The sequence below is a fragment of the Myotis brandtii genome, unplaced genomic scaffold (assembly GCF_000412655.1).
Source record: "Myotis brandtii unplaced genomic scaffold, ASM41265v1 scaffold450, whole genome shotgun sequence".
NCBI classification, from domain to species: Eukaryota; Metazoa; Chordata; class Mammalia; order Chiroptera; family Vespertilionidae; genus Myotis; species Myotis brandtii.
Window position 1 is genome coordinate 1,274,652 of NW_005367210.1, and position 19,561 is coordinate 1,294,212.

Here is a 19,561-nt window from a genome sequence, read left to right on the forward strand (position 1 = left end):
CGGCGCGCACGCGCAGTTGTTTGTAAACCCGGAAGCGACTAAGGCGGAGGGAAGGTAACTGGGATTGTTGGTCTTTCTCATTTAAACCCAGCATCTCCGCCCACGGTCCTGTACAGGTGAATCCGGGGGTCGCGGCGGACCTTAAAGCCCCCACACCCGCGTCTCCAAGGCGGTGAGTCTCGCGTCCCCGTAAGAGGTTGGAGCCCTGAGGGCTCTGCCTTTGCGCTGAGGTTTCCGCGTTAGTTTCTGGTTAAATTCTTTCTGCATCCGCCCTGCCTCTGCATTTTCCTCTTTGGGGCCACTGCACAGCGCCTGCCTCGGATGGTTTTCTTGCCTCAAACCTTCCACTGGAGAGCCTTCCCACCCCAGGCCATTTAAAGTCCAGGGAGATGGACTCAAACCCTCTGCGCCCTCCTTCAGCCTCGGACTCTCCAGGCCAGTTAAGGCCCGGATTCCTCCCTGGCCTGGGATTCTGCAATCCCCTCCTTTCCAGAGACTCCCCCCCCCCCCCCCCCAACTCTGCATTTAGTATCTAAAAGGCCAGATGCCAAGGAAGGGCACAGGTTTCCGTGAGACGGGATTTGGGCTAGAACAGCACTGGGTGTCGCAGTGTTACCCGTCGGGGTCTGGGCCACGGGTGGTGTGTGGGTTCTTGGCTTCGGGTAGGAAGACTTCACCGCAGGAGCCCGGTGGCTTTGCGAGTGTGTTTATTAAAGCTGGGACAGTGCGATGAAAGGAGGGCTTGGGGTGAGGGAGGCCACAGGGGAGGACCTCAGCCGGCTGCGTTGGCTCTGAGAGATGGAGGTCAGGGACAGAAGTCGGGCAGGAAGGCGGCCCCGGACCCGGGTTCAGGGGGTGAACCTCAGACGAGCTGCTGCTGCCCCGCTTCCCTGCATGCAAGTCTCCTGTGGCCCCTCGGCTTTTAGGAGGTGCTGCCTGTGGAGGAGGAAGTCAGGGAAGGGAAAGGTGTGGGTGTGGGTGTGGGAGGGGCGTTCCCCCGCTTTCCTGGATCCCTTGCCTTGAGGCTCTGTTTAAAATCCGTCCTTGGCCGGCTGGACCTAGGGGAGGTCTCAGGGGAGGGTCTTTACCGAACAGCCATTAGCTTTTCCGATGTGCCCTTTCATAACGCCGATTCATCAAAATGTGGGTAAAAGGGACCAGGGTTCTTTTCTGGTTAGTTTTGTTTTCATGAATGTCATTCAAGGTGGACTGGGACCAAGGAGTGAGGGCCCTGGGACAGTCCGGCATGTGCAAGTCATTTGCCCCTAAATGTCCTGGGTTAGGGAAGATAAAGCCTGGTGACCCTATTAGCTGGCTGTGAGTTCCTTCCTCAAAGTGTTGGCCTTGTGTGATGATTTTGTCTCAGTTTCCCTTTTTCCACTTGTCAAGGAATTTCCCTGCCCTATTACTAGGAAGCAGTGCCTTCCCAGGGGAGGCCAGGAAGAGGCCTAATTCAGGGAGAGGAGGATTATGAGAAAGATGATGAGAAAGAAATCAAGTAGTGAGAGGGCAGAACGGTCAGTGAGGGGTCTATAGAGAGATGGCGAAGTTGAGGATGCAGGAGGGTCTTGTAAAGCAATGGGAAGTGTGATAGAGGAACTCGGGAAAGTAGCAAATGGAGAAAGAAAACAGACCCATGGAGGAATGGGAGAAGTCCAAACACTTGAAGGGGAGCAGAAAGGGAGAGGAGTCCTCGTTAGCAGAAGTGGGGGCCACAAAGGGGAAGTCACTTCAGATTGTTAGAGGGAAACCCCTGGTTGGGCTCGGGCTGCCAGTATGGAGGGCAGGGTTGAATCCTATTAGGCGTTTATTGAGAAGGCCAGCCAACCAAGAAGACTGGGCGCTTACTAGTACAAGCCTTCAAATCCTGTCTTCCAGCACGGTGCAGGGGATAGGGTTATAAAGGGGAAGGGGCGAGGGGGAGGCTGGGAAGGGATGCTGCTACGGGTAGCCCTGGAGGTCCCCAGACATCAGCTATTGTCATCAGAGGGTGAGATGATGTTGATGAGACGATGCTTTGACTCCTGGTGGGTCAGTCTGACCCTGCTTATTGGTTCTGCTTGCTGGATTCACAGCTGAGTCACCTCCTTAATCACTTGCAAAGGAGTTTAAGAAAAACTTAACCCCCTATTCACATAAGTATACGTGTTCTAAGATTTAAAATGATATGATTACTTTTCAGATTAACTCAGGTGCTCTATCAGATTATAAGTCTCCCTATCCAGATGGAGTCAGGAGAAAACGAGTTGGGTGAGACCAGTGTAGGAATGGAAAGGGAGGAAGGGATGACACAGCAGAGGCAGAAACAAAACTGAGAGCTTAGCCAGGTAGGGATATTGAAGTTTGTTTTTTTAAAATATGTTTTTATTGATTTCAGAGAGGAAGGGAGAGGGAGAGAGAGATAGAAACATCAATGATTGAGAATCACTGATCAGCTGCCTCCTGCACACCCCCTACTGGGGATTGAGCCCGAAACCTGGGCATGTGCCCTTGACAGGAATCGAGCCTGGGAAGCTTCAGGCCTACAGGCTGACGCTCTATTCACTGAGCCAAACCAGCCAGGGCTTGAAGCTTTAATCAGTACCTTGGAATAGTACCCTTTTAAAAGATAAGATCCTTAAAGAGATAATCAGTTTAAAATAAGAACTTTAGCAGAAACCGGTTTGGCTCAGTGGATAGACTAGAGCGTCGGCCTGCAGACTGAAAGGTCCCAGGTTCGATTCCGGTCAAGGGCATGTACCTGGGTTGCGGGCACATCCCCAGTAGGAGATGTGCAGGAGGCGGCTGATTGATGTTTCTAACTCTCTCTCTCCCTTCCTCTCTGTAAAAAATCAATAAAATATATTTTTTAAAAAAATAAGAGCTTTAATAGTGGGCCCTCCTCGAATATGTCCTCATGAAAAGCAGAAATCTGGACCTGGCTGGCATTGTTTCAGCTTTGGCCTGTGCACCGAAAGGTCGCCAGTTTGATTCCTGGTCAGGGAACACATGCAAGTTTCATGTTTGTTGGCTGGAGGCTATGCATGGATGTTTTTCTCACACATTGATGTTTCTCTCTCTCTCTCTAAAAGGTCATTAAAACATATATTTTTGGGGAAAAAATCTGGACATAGAGATATGCATAGAGGGAAAAGGTACTAGTTTTTTCTTCCCCAGAACACTGGTGATATAAACTGGCTCGATGTTAATGAGAAATAATGACTTGGACCTATTTACCTGCTTACCCGCAGTTAAAAGCATAAACGTCCCCATGAATATTCAGGGCTGCTCTGAGGATTTATTATAGTGAAATCTGTTGTATTTTAGGAATTTCTTTTCTATTTCTTTCATAACAATTGTGTTTGCTAGATTGCATCAGATTTGGGGGCTTTTTCTCTTATTAATTTAATCCTATTTCCTTCTTTTAAGTTTAATCATATGACTATTAAGTTTATAGATTTTTAAACTTATGTGTCATAGTAAGTACTTTTAATGTGTTAACCCTGTATAAATCCAGGTTTAGAATTCCCACAAGATAGTCAAACCCACAGGAACAAACTTTTGAGGAAAGATTAGTGTTGCCAGAGGCTAGGGAGACTGGAAATGGGAGTTGCTATTTAGGGTTACACATTTTGATTTTTCGAAGACGAATAAGTTCCAGAGATCCTTGGTACAACATTATGCCTGTCATGAACACTATTATATTGTGCACTTAAAATTTTATAGAAAGGGTAGAGCCTGTTCGAAGTGTTCTTACCATATTAAAATAGTAACAAGAACAACAGTATGTATTTGGGGGTCATTTGGAGAAAGTGAAAATGAGTGGGTTGTGAATACTGTTATATCTTGACAGACTTCTAGGTTATGCTCCTTTGGTTCATTTTCAAACAAAGCTGTAATGTTAACGCCTTTCTTCTCCTTGTCCTTTGGAGATTGAGACTCCACTCACCTGTGGGCAGTGGGTCAGGCAGAAGATTTTCCTGTTGTTCCACTTGGTCCATGGTAGGGGACGGGGCGAATTCCTGGGGACTCAGGTTAGTTTGTGAAGGTTCTGAGGCAGGCACCTCACACAACCCTGTTGCCACCATGTGGTTTCCCTCTCCCTGTTGCACCTGCAAAAATATCCCAGAACCTGGTCATGCCCATTCCAGAACAACTCCAACACTAGGAATCCACCCTGGGGTCCTGCCCTTCTAGAAGTTCCTAGCCCAGCTTCTTACACAGGTCTCGGGTGTGTTGTGTCTAGTATCTCCCTAGCCCACTGCTACTGAAAACAGATCTTGGGGAGCAATGTTACCTCTGGCAGGAACTAGTTAAAGATGCCATTTCATGGGCCTCACTGCTGATTACAGCATCTTAGCTTTTTAGAAGGGGCCTTGGTTCCCAAGGGTTCTGCCTATGCATTAAAACTGTAGAAGAAATGCTTAGCTAAATGGTCTCCTCCCATTAGATCATTTGATGATAAGAAATAACATTACTGTGCCCTCCCCCACAGAGTTGGACAACTGGTCTGGGAGAAACATCATTGTTTTAGTGTGCTCCAGGTGATTCAAAAGTGAGGCCAGTGTTTAGCAGAAGGGCTCTTTGCCCCAAGACTTTTGTGAGAGTTCAGAACCAGGGAGATAACAGGGTACTCTGTAGGATATGGAGGGGGCAGGAGGACAGCCCATATCCTCATTGCTGGGTTGAAATTTGTGCATGTCTGTGGCAGGGGATATCATGGGTAAACAGGAGAGAAAAAACTCACAGTTTTAGCTTCATGTAGGATCTCATTGTTTCTGAATCTCTCCTGTGACAAAGGATGACGGAGTGTGACATTTTTCAACATTTTAAGGTCCTTCTGCCCATGACTGTGGAAGGAAGACATATTCTCAAGAGACAGGTGTGATTCATCAACATACGTTCCCCCGTGAAGACAACCCAGAGCAGGAGGAGGAAGAGGACAACATGGCTGCTCCTCAGGTAAATGCCCTGTCTTGGGTCAGTTCTGTGTTTGCATTTCTTTCTAAAGTTGGTGGATTTAGAAACTGCAAATCTTTACTCTCTATTTCTGATGATCTTGCAAAGCAAGTTAGTTTTCAACTACTTAACTTTTTTTTCTTCTTATAATTGTCCAAGTTCCCTCTTTGAAATGTTACTGGCATTTGGTGTTTTGGGGTTTCTGAATACAGAAATCAAGAGTATCAAGCATGCCCTAGCTGGTTTGGCTCAGTGGATAGAGCGTCGGCCTGCGGACTGAAAGGTCCCAGGTTCGATTCCGGTCAAGGGCATGTACCTTGGTTGCGGGCACATCCCTAGTGGGAGGTGTGCAGGAGGCAGCTGATTGATGTTTCTCTCCCATCGATGTTTCTAACTCTCTATCCCTCTCCCTTCCTCTCTGTAAAATATCAATAAAATATATTTTTTTTAAAAAAGTATCAAGCAGAGAGATTTCTGGGCAAATTTTATTAGACTTATGTTTGAGGATAAGGGATAAAACACAGAAGAAAGGAATGTTCTCTAAACCAATTCAGGGACTTGTGCTGCTTGGCTTTTTTTATTTTTTATTGATTTCAGAGAAGAAGGGAGAGGGAGAGAGAGATAGAAATATCAATGATGAGAGAGAATCATTTATCTGCTGCCTCCTGCACACCCCCTACTGCGGAATGAGCCCGCAACCTGGGCTTGTGCTCTTGACCGGAATTGAACCCGGGACCCTTCAGTTCCCAGACCAACGCTCTATCTACTGAGCCAAACCGCATAGGGTTGCTTGTTGGCTTTAATAAGCTTGGGACAAAATGGGCTTTTTCAAGATGGCCTGCTTGTGGAATTTTCCATTTCAGGGTGGGTTGACTTCCTTTACCAACTGGGTTTTCAGGTTGTTAGCGCCTGCATTATGGGGGAGCTATGGCAATGTAGTTCACTAGAGCCACCCCAGGAAGTTCATGTAGCAGTCAAACCCGGATCAACTGCTCATGGGCATCAGTAGTTTCAACATCTGCAGGGAAGCAGGTATTTGGAAAGGAGATAAAGTCAGCTACCTCTGCATTTTTGAGTAGGGAGCTGAGGTGTGATGACTTCCCTATATGTCTCAGGGATACTTTTTTCTTATGTCCCACAACCTTCTCTTTATTGTTTCCATCCAGGTTCCCTATAGGGAATGAAGAACTCTCACCATAAATTAATGACCATTGTTGTGGAGGAAGATACGTTCTTCTACCATAAATGTTCTTTTAGCTGGTCTAATCAGTTACATGTGACATGTATGGGAGCTCCACACACAGGACAGAGTCAGAGACCCCACATGCAAGAGAGGTTCCGAGACTGCAAGGGAAATTTGGTATATGAGACATTCTGAGCCTGGCATCAGTTAATGCACCTTGGGACATCAGAAGATCTTTGACCGGAGATCGCATGTTCAGAAGTATTAGTTTGCCTACCATCTAGATAGGTAAAAAGTCATTTTTGGTTTTAACCTGTATCATGGGTCAGGCTCCTAATTAAAATTCTTCTGGCTATTTAAAGGGAGAGCAGAAGTTTCTCTTGAGTCCACAGGGTCTTGGTGCCTTTAGTTCAACATAATCCTTAGACATTGAAGCACATCTTAAGGTGCCTTGTTTTGAACCCCTGCACCGTCAACTTATGAAAACATTTTCTTTGTGACAGACCAACATGGGAAGGCATTGCTATCCAAGGTTTCTATTGAGATAGGTTGTGTAGAAGGGAAATGTAGGTTTTAAATTTATGTGGCTGCAATATGTGATCTTGAGGACAGGATTGAGAAAATGCATATTTAATCAGGATTGCCTTAGTAGCCCCAGAAAGTTCTGAAAAGGAAAAATCGTTAGAAGAAACTTGCTCACTACATTAATAAGAAAGCCTTACTTTTTTTTTTTTTTTTTAAGAATTCATTTTTCCTCTTTATTGTTGAAAGTATTACAGATGTCTCCTTTGTTTGTTTGTTGGTTTGTTTGTTTTACCCATTGACCCCCTCCACCCTGAACCCGCCCCTCCCAGGCCTTCACCACTATTTTCTGTGTCCATATATGCATATAAGTTCCCCAGTTAATCACTCCTCACCCACCTCCCTGGCCCTACCTTCCTTCTGAAATTTGTCAGTCTGTTCCGTGCTTCTATGTCTTTGGATCTTTTTTGTTTATCAGTTTATTTTGTTCATTAGATTCCATATATGAGTGAGATCATGTGATACTATCTTTCTCTGACTGGCTTATTTTGCTTAGCATAATACTCTCCAGGTTCATCCATTTGCTGTAAATGGTAAGAGTTCTTTCTTTTTATAGTGACCTTTGTGGTCTCTTGTGATGGCCTTCATTTTAAAGTCTGTTTTGTCGTATATGAGTATTGCTACTCCAGCTTTTTTTTTTCTTTTTCATTTGCATGGAAAATTTTTTTCCATTCCTTCACTCTCATCCTGTGTATGTATTTTGTTCTGAGGTGGGTCTCTTGTAGACAGCATATAGTTGGGTCATGTTTTTGTATCCATTCAGCTACCCTATGCCTTTTTGTAGTAGCACTCAATCCATTTACATTTATAGTTCTTATTGATAGGTACTTATTTATTGCCATTTTAATTCTGCATGCCTAGGTTTCTCCATTTCTTTTCATTACAGCAGTCCCTTTAGCATTTCTTGTAATGCCGATTTGGTGGTGATGTACTCTGTTAGCCTTTTTTTTTGTCCAGGAAGCTCTTTATTTGACCATCTATTTTGAATGATAGCCTTGCTGGATATAGTAATCTTAGTTTCAGAGCCCTGCTTTCTATTACCTTGAGTACTTCATGCCATTTCCTTCTGGCCTGTAGAGATTCTAATGAGAAATCAAGTGTCAGCCTTATGGGAGCTCCTTTGTAGGTAACAGTTTGCTTTTCTCTTGCTGCCTTTAAGAGTCTCTCTTTGTCTTTAATTTTTGGCATTTTAATTATGATGTGTCTGGGTGTGGACCTGTTTGGGTTCTTCTTGCTTGGGATTTTCTGTGCCTCCTGAACTTGTGTGCCTTTTTCCATTACCAGGCTAGGGAAGTTTTCTGCCATTATTTCTTCAAACACATTCTCTATCCTTTTCTTCTTTTCTGCCCTTCCTGGCACACCTGCTATTCTAATATTGTTGTGTTTCTTGTTGTCCCACAGCTCCCTTAAGCTGTCCTCCTGTTTTTTAATTGTTTTTTCTTTTCAGTTCTCTGATTGAGTAAATTTTTTTTATACCCTGTCTTCTAATTCACTGATTTGATCCTCAGCTTCCCCTAATCTGCTCTGTATTCCATTGTGTTTATTTGTGCTATATCATTCTTTATTTCTGTTTTCATAGTTACTATATCTTTTCTCATACTGTTAAGCATCTTTACCATCATTACTCTTACCTCTGTTTCAGATAAATTTATTACCTCTGCTTCATTTATCTCTTATGCTGGAAAATTCTTTTGTTCTTTCATTTGGGGGTTGTTTCTTTGTCTCCTCATTTTGGCTGCCTGTTTGGATTTGTGACTGTGTATTAGGTAGATCCTCTACGTCTCTCAATCTCTCATGCAGGATAGTATCAAACACTGTTTCTGACTAATTAGGTCAGGCAAAGACTCAAAGCCTCCAGAGAATGCCTCTGCCTATAGAATGATAGGATTCCTCTTGTCTTGTCCTCAGGTGTGGTGAGAGATTTTTTCAGCAGGGTGGGGCAGTTGCTTCTGCCTGGAGGCTCTTTGTTATTTTTAATCTCTTAAGTGACCTCAGGACAAAGTGTTTTCCAATAGGGTGGGTCAACTGTCTTCCCCCCAGGTAAGGCTAATGTCTGTGTGGGAAAAATGTCCTCCGCTGCATGAGGGAATAACTCCGCACAGGAAACCATAGGTTTCCTGTCTGCATTCTGAGCTCTAACCTCCAAGTCCCCAATCCTGGCTTCTGCTCACACAGCTCCAGTCCACTCTGCCCTCCCTCTGCCTGCACAGGGAATTTGAGTGTTGGCCCTTTAAGAGGGTGCCTGATTTTCCAGCCATCTCTCCCTGGCAGACAGCAACCCTCCTGCTTTTCACAGCCGGATGTTATTTGGGTAGGTACCCTTCTCAGTTCTGGTGCTCTCTTCTGGGGGGCCCAGCTTGGGGATTAGTTCCCAGAGTCCTCAGTGGCACCCCCCCCATAGCTGAGATATCTCTCCAGGACTTTGGCTGCTTTCAGTGGGTGCCTGGTCAGCCCCTTCACACCTCAGCCCCTCCTACCTATCTATGCGGTCTCCACTTTCCATCCTTGGGGATCAGGTTTCTCTCCAGGTAGTCTTCTGTTAACTATTCAGGGGTTTTTTTTGTGTTTCAGTTGTAATTCCAGTTTGTTCCTGGGAGCATGTCCATGCAGCATCCACTCACTCTGCTGCCATTTTTAACCTCAATATTCTCCATTTTAGTTGTATTTCCAGTCTTGCCCTGGGACGAGATGCACCACAGGTTTGCCTAATTGGCTGCCATTTTCTTGAAAGCCTTACTCTTTAAATGCACTGTTAGATTTACAGAATGTGGGAGGTATATGTGGACACTAAAGTTATTGATAATCTGTTCTTCTATGTGCTTCAGTCACCTGATGTCGCTTCCTTTGAACTTTATTTTCATTCGGTGCAAGTGTTCTCTGCCAGGTTCCTGAACTATAGATTTAATATTTTTTCTTTATCTTTAATAAGGGTCTTGGACAAATTATTTTTAAATATATTTTTATTGATTTTGGAGAGGAAGGGAGAGGGAGGGAGAGATAGAAACATCAATGATGAGAGAGAATCACCAATTGACTGCCTCCTGCACATCCCACACTGGGGATCAAGCCCACAACTCAAGCATATGCCCTGACCTGGAATTGAACCGTGACTTCCTGGTGTATAGATCAACACTCAACCTCTGAGCCATACCAGCTGGGCTGGAAAAATTTTTGAGAGTTACACATAAGCAATCACATTTCATCTGGAACCTTTTTCTCTTTTCAGTTTCTCTTTATTTGTAGGTTGCTTTGAGAAATAAAGGCTTTTTTGTTGTTATTGTTCACTGGCAATCCTACCTTTGCAAATAGAGGCTTTTATCAGTGAGGCCTCAAACCTGTAAATGTTTATTGTATTCAACAAACATCACAAACACACTCTTCTTTAATGCTACATTGTATTTTTATAAAAGTTTATAAGAATCAAATGGATGTTCAAGAGTATTAAATTTATAAAATACAAATCAGCACAAGAGATAAAAATTATCCAAGAAATAAAAGGTGCCCCGGCCAGTGTACACCAGTGGGTTGGAGTGTCCTGCCATGCACAGGTATGACCCAGGTTTGATTCCCAACCCATGTAAGGGTGTGTGCCAGAAGTAACCAATCAATGTTTCTCTCTCTCTCTCTCTCTCTCTCTCTCTCTCTCTCTCTCTGTCTCTCTCTCTCTTCCTCTCTCCCTCCCTTCCACTCTCTCTAAAGTCAATGGAAAATTATCCTCAGGTGAAGATTAAAACAAAAATAGTAATTAAAGAGTATGAAAGAATAGCTCTACCTTATTTTACATCATTGTATGTTTACCTCTCTTTTGTGTTTATAAAATGCAAAGACTCATCCATGAAGAGATTTGTGAGATTACCACAATTGGAATTAATCTTGATTTTAGTTCAGGCTAATTTTCTTGACATGAAAATGTATCATTTGTGTCACATTTAATATGTATATCATTTCCATTATTATGTCTTGTCTTTTTGCAGAAAATGTTAACATTATTTGAGCTCTTTCTTACCTTCTTGTTTCTATTCTCTAGTAACAACACTGAACGTTATGATGGTTGCATTTGTATATTGTTTTCATCCAAGCTCCACCATTTGCTGGATGGTTTACAAAATATTCTGTTACAAAAAGAAGAATATTTTCATTGTTCTCTGATTTGTCATGAGATTTATTAATTTATATATATATGTATATATATATATATATGTGTGTGTTAGAATAATATCTAATACATAGTTATCATTAAAGAAGGATTGTGATTGCTAGGCTTACTAATGTATGAGCTCTGTAAATTCAGTAAATACTTCACTCAAAGTCCTGCATACGAATTTCTTTCCTGTGTTTTCTTTCTCTGTGCTGTCTAAAGGTGTGGCACATGCAGCAGACTCATTGGTGTCCATAGTTTTAAGTGAGTTGGAAACTCAGGACCCACCCCAGCACTCCTGAATCAGGGTCTGAATTTTGTGGATCTCCAGTTCCTTGTTTTGCACTTTGATATTTTAGATTGGTGTGCTCACTCAGAATGACTTCTCTACCTAAGAACTATATACACTTGATCCTCTATGATTCAAATATAGCACTCAAAGATGGATATGCCTGTGTTGATGCCTTTATGTTTAAAATTTCTCTTCCAGAAAAGTAAAGCCTCTACAGTGGTTTTGTAAATGATATGTCATCCTCCTTTCTCAAAATACACTGGAGAAGGTCAAAATGATCTTATTGGATAATTCAGGGTACTCTTAGGTCAAAACCAGTTCTGTTCACTCTGTGTTCTTATTCGGTCACATTGTGACCTCTGTCCATGTTTACTTGAGTAATGTTTTAATTTTTGTTTTGCTTTGTATCTTTAATTTCAGGGTCAGTTGACCTTCAGTGATGTGGCCATAGAATTCTCTCAGGAGGAGTGGGCGTGCCTGGACCCAGCTCAGCGGAAACTGTACGTGGATGTGATGTTGCAGAACTACAGGAACCTGGTATTCCTGGGTGAGGACCACTTCCTTCCAGAATTTCTCCTCCACCCGCAGTGTTTTGTTTTCTTCATTAGTACAGTGTCAGTGGTGAGCTTCTGCTTTGTATGAGAGTTTCAGATCTGTGTTCCCAAGGAAAGCAATTGGGGTTTTGCTGGTGCAGAACAGAAAGGCTTCCTGATGTATATGGAAGTGGAACTCAGGATCTGGAAACTTTAAATGTTGTCTCTGGTATAATAAAGGTGCTGTCAGAAAATAAAATTTTGGGAAATAATTTTCTAAAATATTCTGATATTCTACAATGTCCTATCTTCTTACTTGAACCCAGGGCTGGATTGAAAATTGGAAAATCTCCATTAAAATCTCACGTTCCTTTTTTTTTTAATAAACAGGTCTTGTTGTGTCTAAGCCAGACCTGGTCACCTTTTTGGAGCACATGATGGAGCCCTGGGAGTTGAAGAGAAAAGAAACAATATCCAGCCAGCCAGGTAGGTGGGAATGAAGGTAGTGGACAACCCAGGTGAGAGGTCAAAAGTCACAGAGGAAGGCAAGCTTTAAAATATGTTTTGGGAAGATTGGCTTCAATGGGAAATGATTTTGGAGAGGGTCAGGTTTACTTCTGTTTCTGTCTTCAAGGGACAGAGCCTCTTCAACACTTACTCTCTGGCATCATGTAAGGGTTCTCCTTGTGCTCCTATGATCTTCCTTTGCATTTACAGTGAGAGCCCAAGACCTGCCCTAATGAGGGTGGCATGACCTGGCTACTCTTGTATTTCCTGCGGACGCTGGGAAACTGCACATTGGTGAGGAATGTTATGTTAAACCAATTCGCTTTTCTGCTTCATGTAAGTAGTTTGTAAAGAAGTGGTTGAGATGCTGGAATTTGGTTCCCACATCCCCGGAGCGCTGGGGATAGGTGGCCAAGTTGTCCTATTATTCCTTCTGCTTGACCAAGTCTGTTGCTGATGTTTCTATTGTATATTTAAATTCAGGTACTGAGTACTTCAACTTCCAATATTTGTTTGGTTCTTTCTTACACTTTCTGCCTTTGTATTTTTTTTCATGCATAGTTTTAATGGTAATTTAGTTTTTTGTCATGCATAGTTTTGATGGTAATTTAGTTTTCTGTGTTTTTTCCTCTATGTTCAGATTGATCCTCTTTAAGATGGTTGTTTTGAATTCTTTGTCAGGTAATTAACAGATTGCTGTTAAGTTAGGACCAACGCATGGAGACTTACTTTGTGCCTCTGGTTGGACTGTTTTTCTGTTTTTTCATAAGCCCTGTGATTTTTTGTTACTATGTAAGCCCATTAGAAGCAGGCGTCATCCCTTTCTTTATGAGCCTTCCTTTGTATAAGAGAATACAAATAACAGTCAGCTATGGTAGGTTTTTAATGGCCTGTCAAACCTATTCCGGAAAGTGTAATTGCTGTGTGTGTGTGTGTGTGTGTGTGTGTTTCTATCATTTTTTAATATTTTATTTACACTTGACATCAATATTACATGTGTCTTAGGTGTACACCCCAGTAATTAAACATGATATAGTTTTGGGGCTGGGGCCACTTAGCAAGAGGTACAAGACACACTGAGGCCAGATGCTGATTCTTTGAGACATGGAAAGTTTAATTGGTGTGTGTGTGTGTGTGTGTGTGTGTGTTTCTATCATTTTTTAATATTTTATTTACACTTGACATCAATATTACATGTGTCTTAGGTGTACACCCCAGTAATTAAACATGATATAGTTTTGGGGCTGGGGCCACTTAGCAAGAGGTACAAGACACACTGAGGCCAGATGCTGATTCTTTGAGACATTGTAGTAAAGACTGAAGCATAAGCTTATTCAGGCTGATCCATGGAAAACCACTTGAAACAGATTGGGCGGGCCTGCAAGTTCATGGGGCAGGGTCTGAGGAAATCTTCAGGGTGGGTGAAAAGTCTGAGCCAGGTTGATACTCAGCTATGGAGCCTGTCTGCCCGCTCTGTGCGTGAAGGGTTTTAGAAAAGGAAGAATGACTTCTCCCAAGACTTATGTCTGGGAAAAAGCTCCTTCTCCAGGCCTCATCCTTAGGCCAGATATTGTTGTTCTTTCCTGTGTGTCCCGGTGCCTTCCAAGCTGCTGCCCATTTCTGGAGCTCAGAGGGCATCAGTCTGAGTAAGTCAGAGCATGAGCCCATTAAAGGGAACTGCCGCAGTGGTCGGCAAACTGTGGCTCGCGAGCCACATGTGGCTCTTTGGTCCCTTGAGTGTGGCTCTTCCACAAAATACCGACTTTGCACATGGGCCACAAAATTTCAATCGCACTGTACGTGCGTGCCTGCACGTGGTATTTTGTGGTATTTTGTGGTATTTTGTGGAAGAGCCACACTCAAGGGGCCAAAGAGCCGCATGTGGCTTGTGAGCCGCAGTTTGCCGGATTCTGGTCTAAGACTCCATCAGCTCTCCGTCTCACTCAGCCACAAGCCTCCCTAGTTTTTACAGCCATAGTAATGGGGACATCTCTTCTTGGCATTGGACCCTGGGCTGAGCGGGCCTTCTGTGGGGCTGGGACCCTTCACTCTTCAGGTGTGACCTCTGCAGCTGAAATATTTCTTGTGATTTTCATCCATCATGTGGTCCCAGCCCGTTCTGTGACTTTGCACCTGATACCAGTCTGTCTGAGGCTTCTTCTTTATGTCTTTAGTTGTAGAACTTCATTCAGCTAGGTTTCTGGACATTCTGAACAATGGTTTTCCTGTAGTTTAGTTGTTTTATTTAGTGTGGCTGTGGGAGGATGCCAGTGCCGCAATTACCTACACCACCATCTTGACCAGAAGCCTGCGTGGGTGTGTTTCGTGTAACTTCCCAGTTTAAAACATATTTTGCTTTTATTTAGAGCACATGATATTCCCAATCCTGATGTCTTTCTTCAGCACAACAGTCTCTTTGGTGCTTGAATAATTACTCTCTTTCTTAGCAGCCACCACAATGCGTTCATGGTAAATTGCCATTTCCTTAGCAATCTGTGTCATTTAAAACAGAAGCAAGTTCCACAGGTAGTTGCAAAAAATCCAGACCATTCTGAATTGGACATACAGTGCACGAAGAAACTGAGGATGGGGAGGTATCCCACAGTCATTGTGTAGTGTGCCAGAAAGGGTGACCAGGAATTGGGAGCAAATACAAGCAACTTGTCTTCCCTCTTTGACATGACCCTTTTCTGTTTTTCCCCTCTGGGGTGTGCTGTGGTCTTTGACCTCTTAAGTACTCTGAAAGGTAACTGGGTCAGTCATTGTTATTAAGTTTCCATCTTCATGGAGAAAAAATATAGGTGATTCCTCTTCTGCCACCTCACTGAAGTCATTTGACAGGTATTAATTCTGTACATTACATTTGAAGAATACTTATCTGCATGTAGTGTGTTATAATTCATTTGTTATATTTCAGTTATGTCTTCTCAAGTCACCCAGGGCTTGTTACCAAAACCAGGCATCGAAAATTCATATTGGAATATGCTACAGGTAAGGTGTACAATGTGTGGCATTGAGAATTTACACTTAGTCAAAGTTTTGGAATGTCTGGGGCAAAATGAAGAGAAAAAAGATGTTATGATGCATATAACCAAATTGGAACAATTACCCATACAATATCCTTGCTACCAAAAGAGGTTAAGGATATAAAAGATTTTGGAAATTTTTACTTGGAGTTACCTTGGAAGAACAATGTGATTCTGAATGCAAACACCAAAGGAAACCTTTTAAAAATACATATTTTCTGAAATGAAATTGGGAGCATCAGAGAAGTCACCTAGTCCATTGTGTAAATAAGTCTTTGGATGATTTAATGTAGGATTTAAGTTAAATGTTTGTAAAAATCCATCATTTAAAACACAAAGATGGAAATTGTGACTGAATTTGTAAATCCCTTAACCAAGTTTGAATTATTCCTTGACAGAAAAATATTCTTTCTTGTTCCAGATGCTGTAATTTTCATAAATGTGTTTGGTTTTATATTCAACCATTATGGCTTTATAGGTATCAGAATAGGTGATTGGACACAACTTTACATGTGCAATGATATTAGAACTTGAACTAAAGGCTTTTCTATCTTCATTGATTACTAGAGTGCATATAATGAATAGAGAAGTCAGTGCAGTAAATCTAGGAATTTAAGAAAGGGTTAAATTCTAATAACCATTAGAGAACTTAGTTTTCATAGATAATGTATAAATTTCAGAAAGTCTTTGATAAAAGCTCAAATATTGTTATACCTCAGAAAATTCATGCTGTAGACAAGACAGATAAATGTAGTGAATGTGACACATCTTTCAAACCGTTATTAAATCTTACTGAACATGAAAATACTCATATTGGGGAGAAGCCTTTCAGGTGTAATCAGAGTATGAGAGTCTTTAGTCAATTATCCAATGTCTATATGCATAAGAAAATCATTATTGTAGAGAAGCCTTACAAATGTAAAGAATGTGATAATGGCCCTGGCTGGTTTGGGTCAGTGGTTAGAGCTTCGGCCTGCAGACTGAAGGGTCCTGGGTTTGATTCTGGTCAAGGGCACATGCCTGGGTTGCAAGCCTGATCCCCAGTAAGGGGCTTGCAGGAGGCAGCCAATCAATGATTTTCTCTCATCATTGATATTTCTATCTCTCTCCCTCTCCCTTCCTCTCTGAACTCAATAAAAATATAGTAAAAAAAAAAAAAAAGAATGTGATAATGTTTCTAAATTGCATTTCCATGTTATTCTACAACAGGCATTTGATACCGAAGAGAAGCCTTATAAATGTGGAGAATGTGGCAAAGCCTATAAATGGTATTCAAGCCTTACCAGTCATCAGAGACTACATTCTGGAGAGAAGCCTTATAAATGTAGGGAATGTGGCAAAGCCTTTAGCAAATCTTCGAGCCTTACCAGTCATCGGAGAATTCATTCTGGAGAGAAGCCTTATAAATGTAAAGAATGTGGCAAAACTTTTACCCAGAGCTCAAATCTTGCTCAACATCAGAAAATTCATTCTGGAGAGAAGCCTTATAAATGTGGAGAATGTGGCAAAGCCTTTATCTCAAGCTCACATCTGACTCGACATCAGATGATTCATTCTGGAGAGAAGCCTTATAAATGTAGAGAATGTGGTTTTGCCTTTAACCGGTGTTCAACCCTTACTCGACATCAGAGAATTCATTCTGGAGAGAAGCCTTATAAGTGTAGAGAATGTGGTAAAGCCTTTATCCGGAGCTCAAATCTTACTCAACACCAGAGAATTCATTCTGGAGAGAAGCCTTATAAATGTAGAGAATGTGGCAAAGCCTTTATCTGGCCCTCACAACTTATGCAACATCAGAGAATTCATACTGGAGAGAAGCCTTAAAATGTAGAGAATGTGACTAAGCCTTTAACAATTCTTCAAGTCTCATGGACCATTAGAAAATTCATACTTGGGAGAAGCCTTATAAATGTAGAGAATGTGGCAAAGCCTTTACCCACCGCTCAAATCTTACCAAACATGAGACTGCATACCTGAGAGAAGCTTTACAAATGTGAAGAGTGTGACAAAGCCTTTAACCTCTGCTCTTCAATATTGGGGAATTCATACTGGATAGGAGCAATACAAATATAAAGAATATGGAAAAACCTTTAACCATTGCCCAAACCTCACTAAATATCAAGTAATTCATACCAGAGAGAACCATTACAAGTGTAGAGAATTTGGCAACACCTTTTCCCAGTGTTGGAACCATAGTCAATATCACATAATTCATGCCGGACTAAAATGATACAAATTTAAAGAATGTGGCAAAACTTTTAACTATTTATCAAGCCTCACTGAACTTTAGTCAATTCATACTGAATAGAAACCATGCAAATATAAAGTCAATAACACTTTTCAAATATGCCTTTTAAATCAGAATACTTATTTTAGAGAATCCAGTAAGGAAAGTTATATGATTTTCTAGTATGAATGAAAATACCAAGGGCATGGATGTTTGAAAAAATGTAATTTCCTACACTGTATCCTTTTTATTATGACAGTATTTGTGATTTTTTGCAACACAAATAGTAATGTGATTTAAATCTCAATTCATTTGATGCTTCTGTGAATGCTTGTAATGTGTATTTTGACCAGTGGGTTTGTAATGCTTTGTAATGCGAATTGTCTTCTGTGCATTCTATGAATTTCTTTCTCCCTAATCTGATGACTTTGGGTTTGACAATCTCTCATGGCAATTCCATTGTGTTTACATTCGTGTCTCATGTAAAACATACCATATGTTTTCCTTGTTCCATAGAATATGTGTGGACTTTATATATTCTCATTCATAAAACGTTTTATTTATTTATTTATTTTTAAAAATATTTTTTATTGACTTCAGAGAAGAAGGGAGAGGGAGAGAATAGATAGAAACATCAATGATGAGAGAGAATCATTGATCAGTTGCCTCCTGAATGCCCACACTGGAGGATTGAGCCTGCAATCTGGACATGTGCCCTGACCAGGTATCAAACTATGACTCCTGGTTCATAGGTCAACACTCAACCCCTGAGCCATACCAACTGGGCAATGAAGTGTTTTAATTTAAATATGTTATCAGTGATGTGTAATGAATAAGGTATTAATATGCCATCAAAGTTAATGTTTCCCACCTCATTCAAGGTTTCAGGTAACAACGCAATGGAATGACATCATTAGCAATCCTTTACCCAGAGACCTTAAACCTTAAATAAATGTGTAAAGAGTTTACCCATAATTTATATATTTCCTTCCTTTTATCATACATGCTGGGGACATTATGATGGTTACAAAAACATATCTAGGAGTATTTTTGAAAGTTTAAGTAAAAGGTGTATGATGTTCAGCATTGGCATTTATTTTGTGTAGCTAAAAAGTTTTGTACTGAACTCCCATGAAACCCTAGTGCACACAGACACCAGCTTACAGTGTTCCAAGTGAATGTAAGTTTTTTATATGGCATCTCCAGCAGTCCTTGTGAACAATAGTCTGTTTGTTTCTTTGTTTGTTTGTTTGTTTGTTTTGCACTGCAGGGTCTTCATTTTGTATGCCCCTTATGTAAGATTTCTGAAGACCTAGCCAAACTTTGCTGATTTTGTTTAAGCTGAACAATCTGGACCTAGCTCGAGAACCCCAAGGCACTCCACTTAGTGATCCTAAATCAGACCTACACTCTGTGTACTGCCACTCTCTTCTTGCATCCTGTCTTGTCCTGCCTGTGTTCGCCCCTGCAGGCATGCTGTGTACTTTCTCCAGCCTTGTCAATTCTATACTTTTTCCCCCCAGATTTACCGGTGGTCTTTGTGTGATTGCTAGGCACCGTCCAGTACCAGTGGGCTTTTCTTAACAAATGCCAATTTAACAAAATGCTTAAAAGTCTTATTAGAAGCCCTGTATTTGGAATTCTGCATCCTGATAACATTTTAATATATATATACCAGGTGTACCGGTTAATGCGGATTTTTTTCAATAGATGGAGTTACACATAGGTTGATATATATGCGATTTGATATGTATGCTATTTTGTTGTATTGACAACAAGCTTCAAAACTTCATGTCAAATTTGCTGAAGGTGTTAACATCATAGAGATTTTTTACGTTTAAACATGTCGAATTTTGTGCCAAAAAAAGAGCATTTGCGAGAAGTTTGAATTCATTATTTTGAAGAAAAGAGCTGCTGGATGTTATTGTATACTTTGGGAAGCTTATGGTGAACATGCTCCATCTCAAGATAGTTGTGAACACTGGTTAATGCTTTAAAAGTGATGATTTCGATGTGAAAGACAAAGAACGCCCAGGTCAACCGAAAAAATTTGCAGACCAACAATTACAAGCATTATTGAATGAAGGTGCTTGTCAAACTCAAAAACAACTTGCAGAAAGATTAAACGTTGCTCA

The 19,561-nt window shown here is 41.5% G+C and overlaps 1 protein-coding gene across 1 annotated transcript in view; it reads left to right on the forward strand.

The window, feature by feature from the left end:
- The window catches only part of LOC102256825 (zinc finger protein 501-like), a 34,226-nt gene extending 16,233 nt beyond the window's left edge, over positions 1–17,993 (forward strand). The window contains exons 3-7 of the mRNA XM_014546541.1: positions 4,814–4,941; positions 11,548–11,680; positions 12,057–12,152; positions 15,091–15,164; positions 16,409–17,993. Of these exons, the coding sequence (XP_014402027.1) occupies positions 4,814–4,941; positions 11,548–11,680; positions 12,057–12,152; positions 15,091–15,164; positions 16,409–17,023 (1,046 nt within the window). The 3' untranslated portion in view covers positions 17,024–17,993. The remainder of the gene's footprint in view (positions 1–4,813; positions 4,942–11,547; positions 11,681–12,056; positions 12,153–15,090; positions 15,165–16,408) is intronic.
- Positions 17,994–19,561: the final 1,568 nt, after the last annotated feature.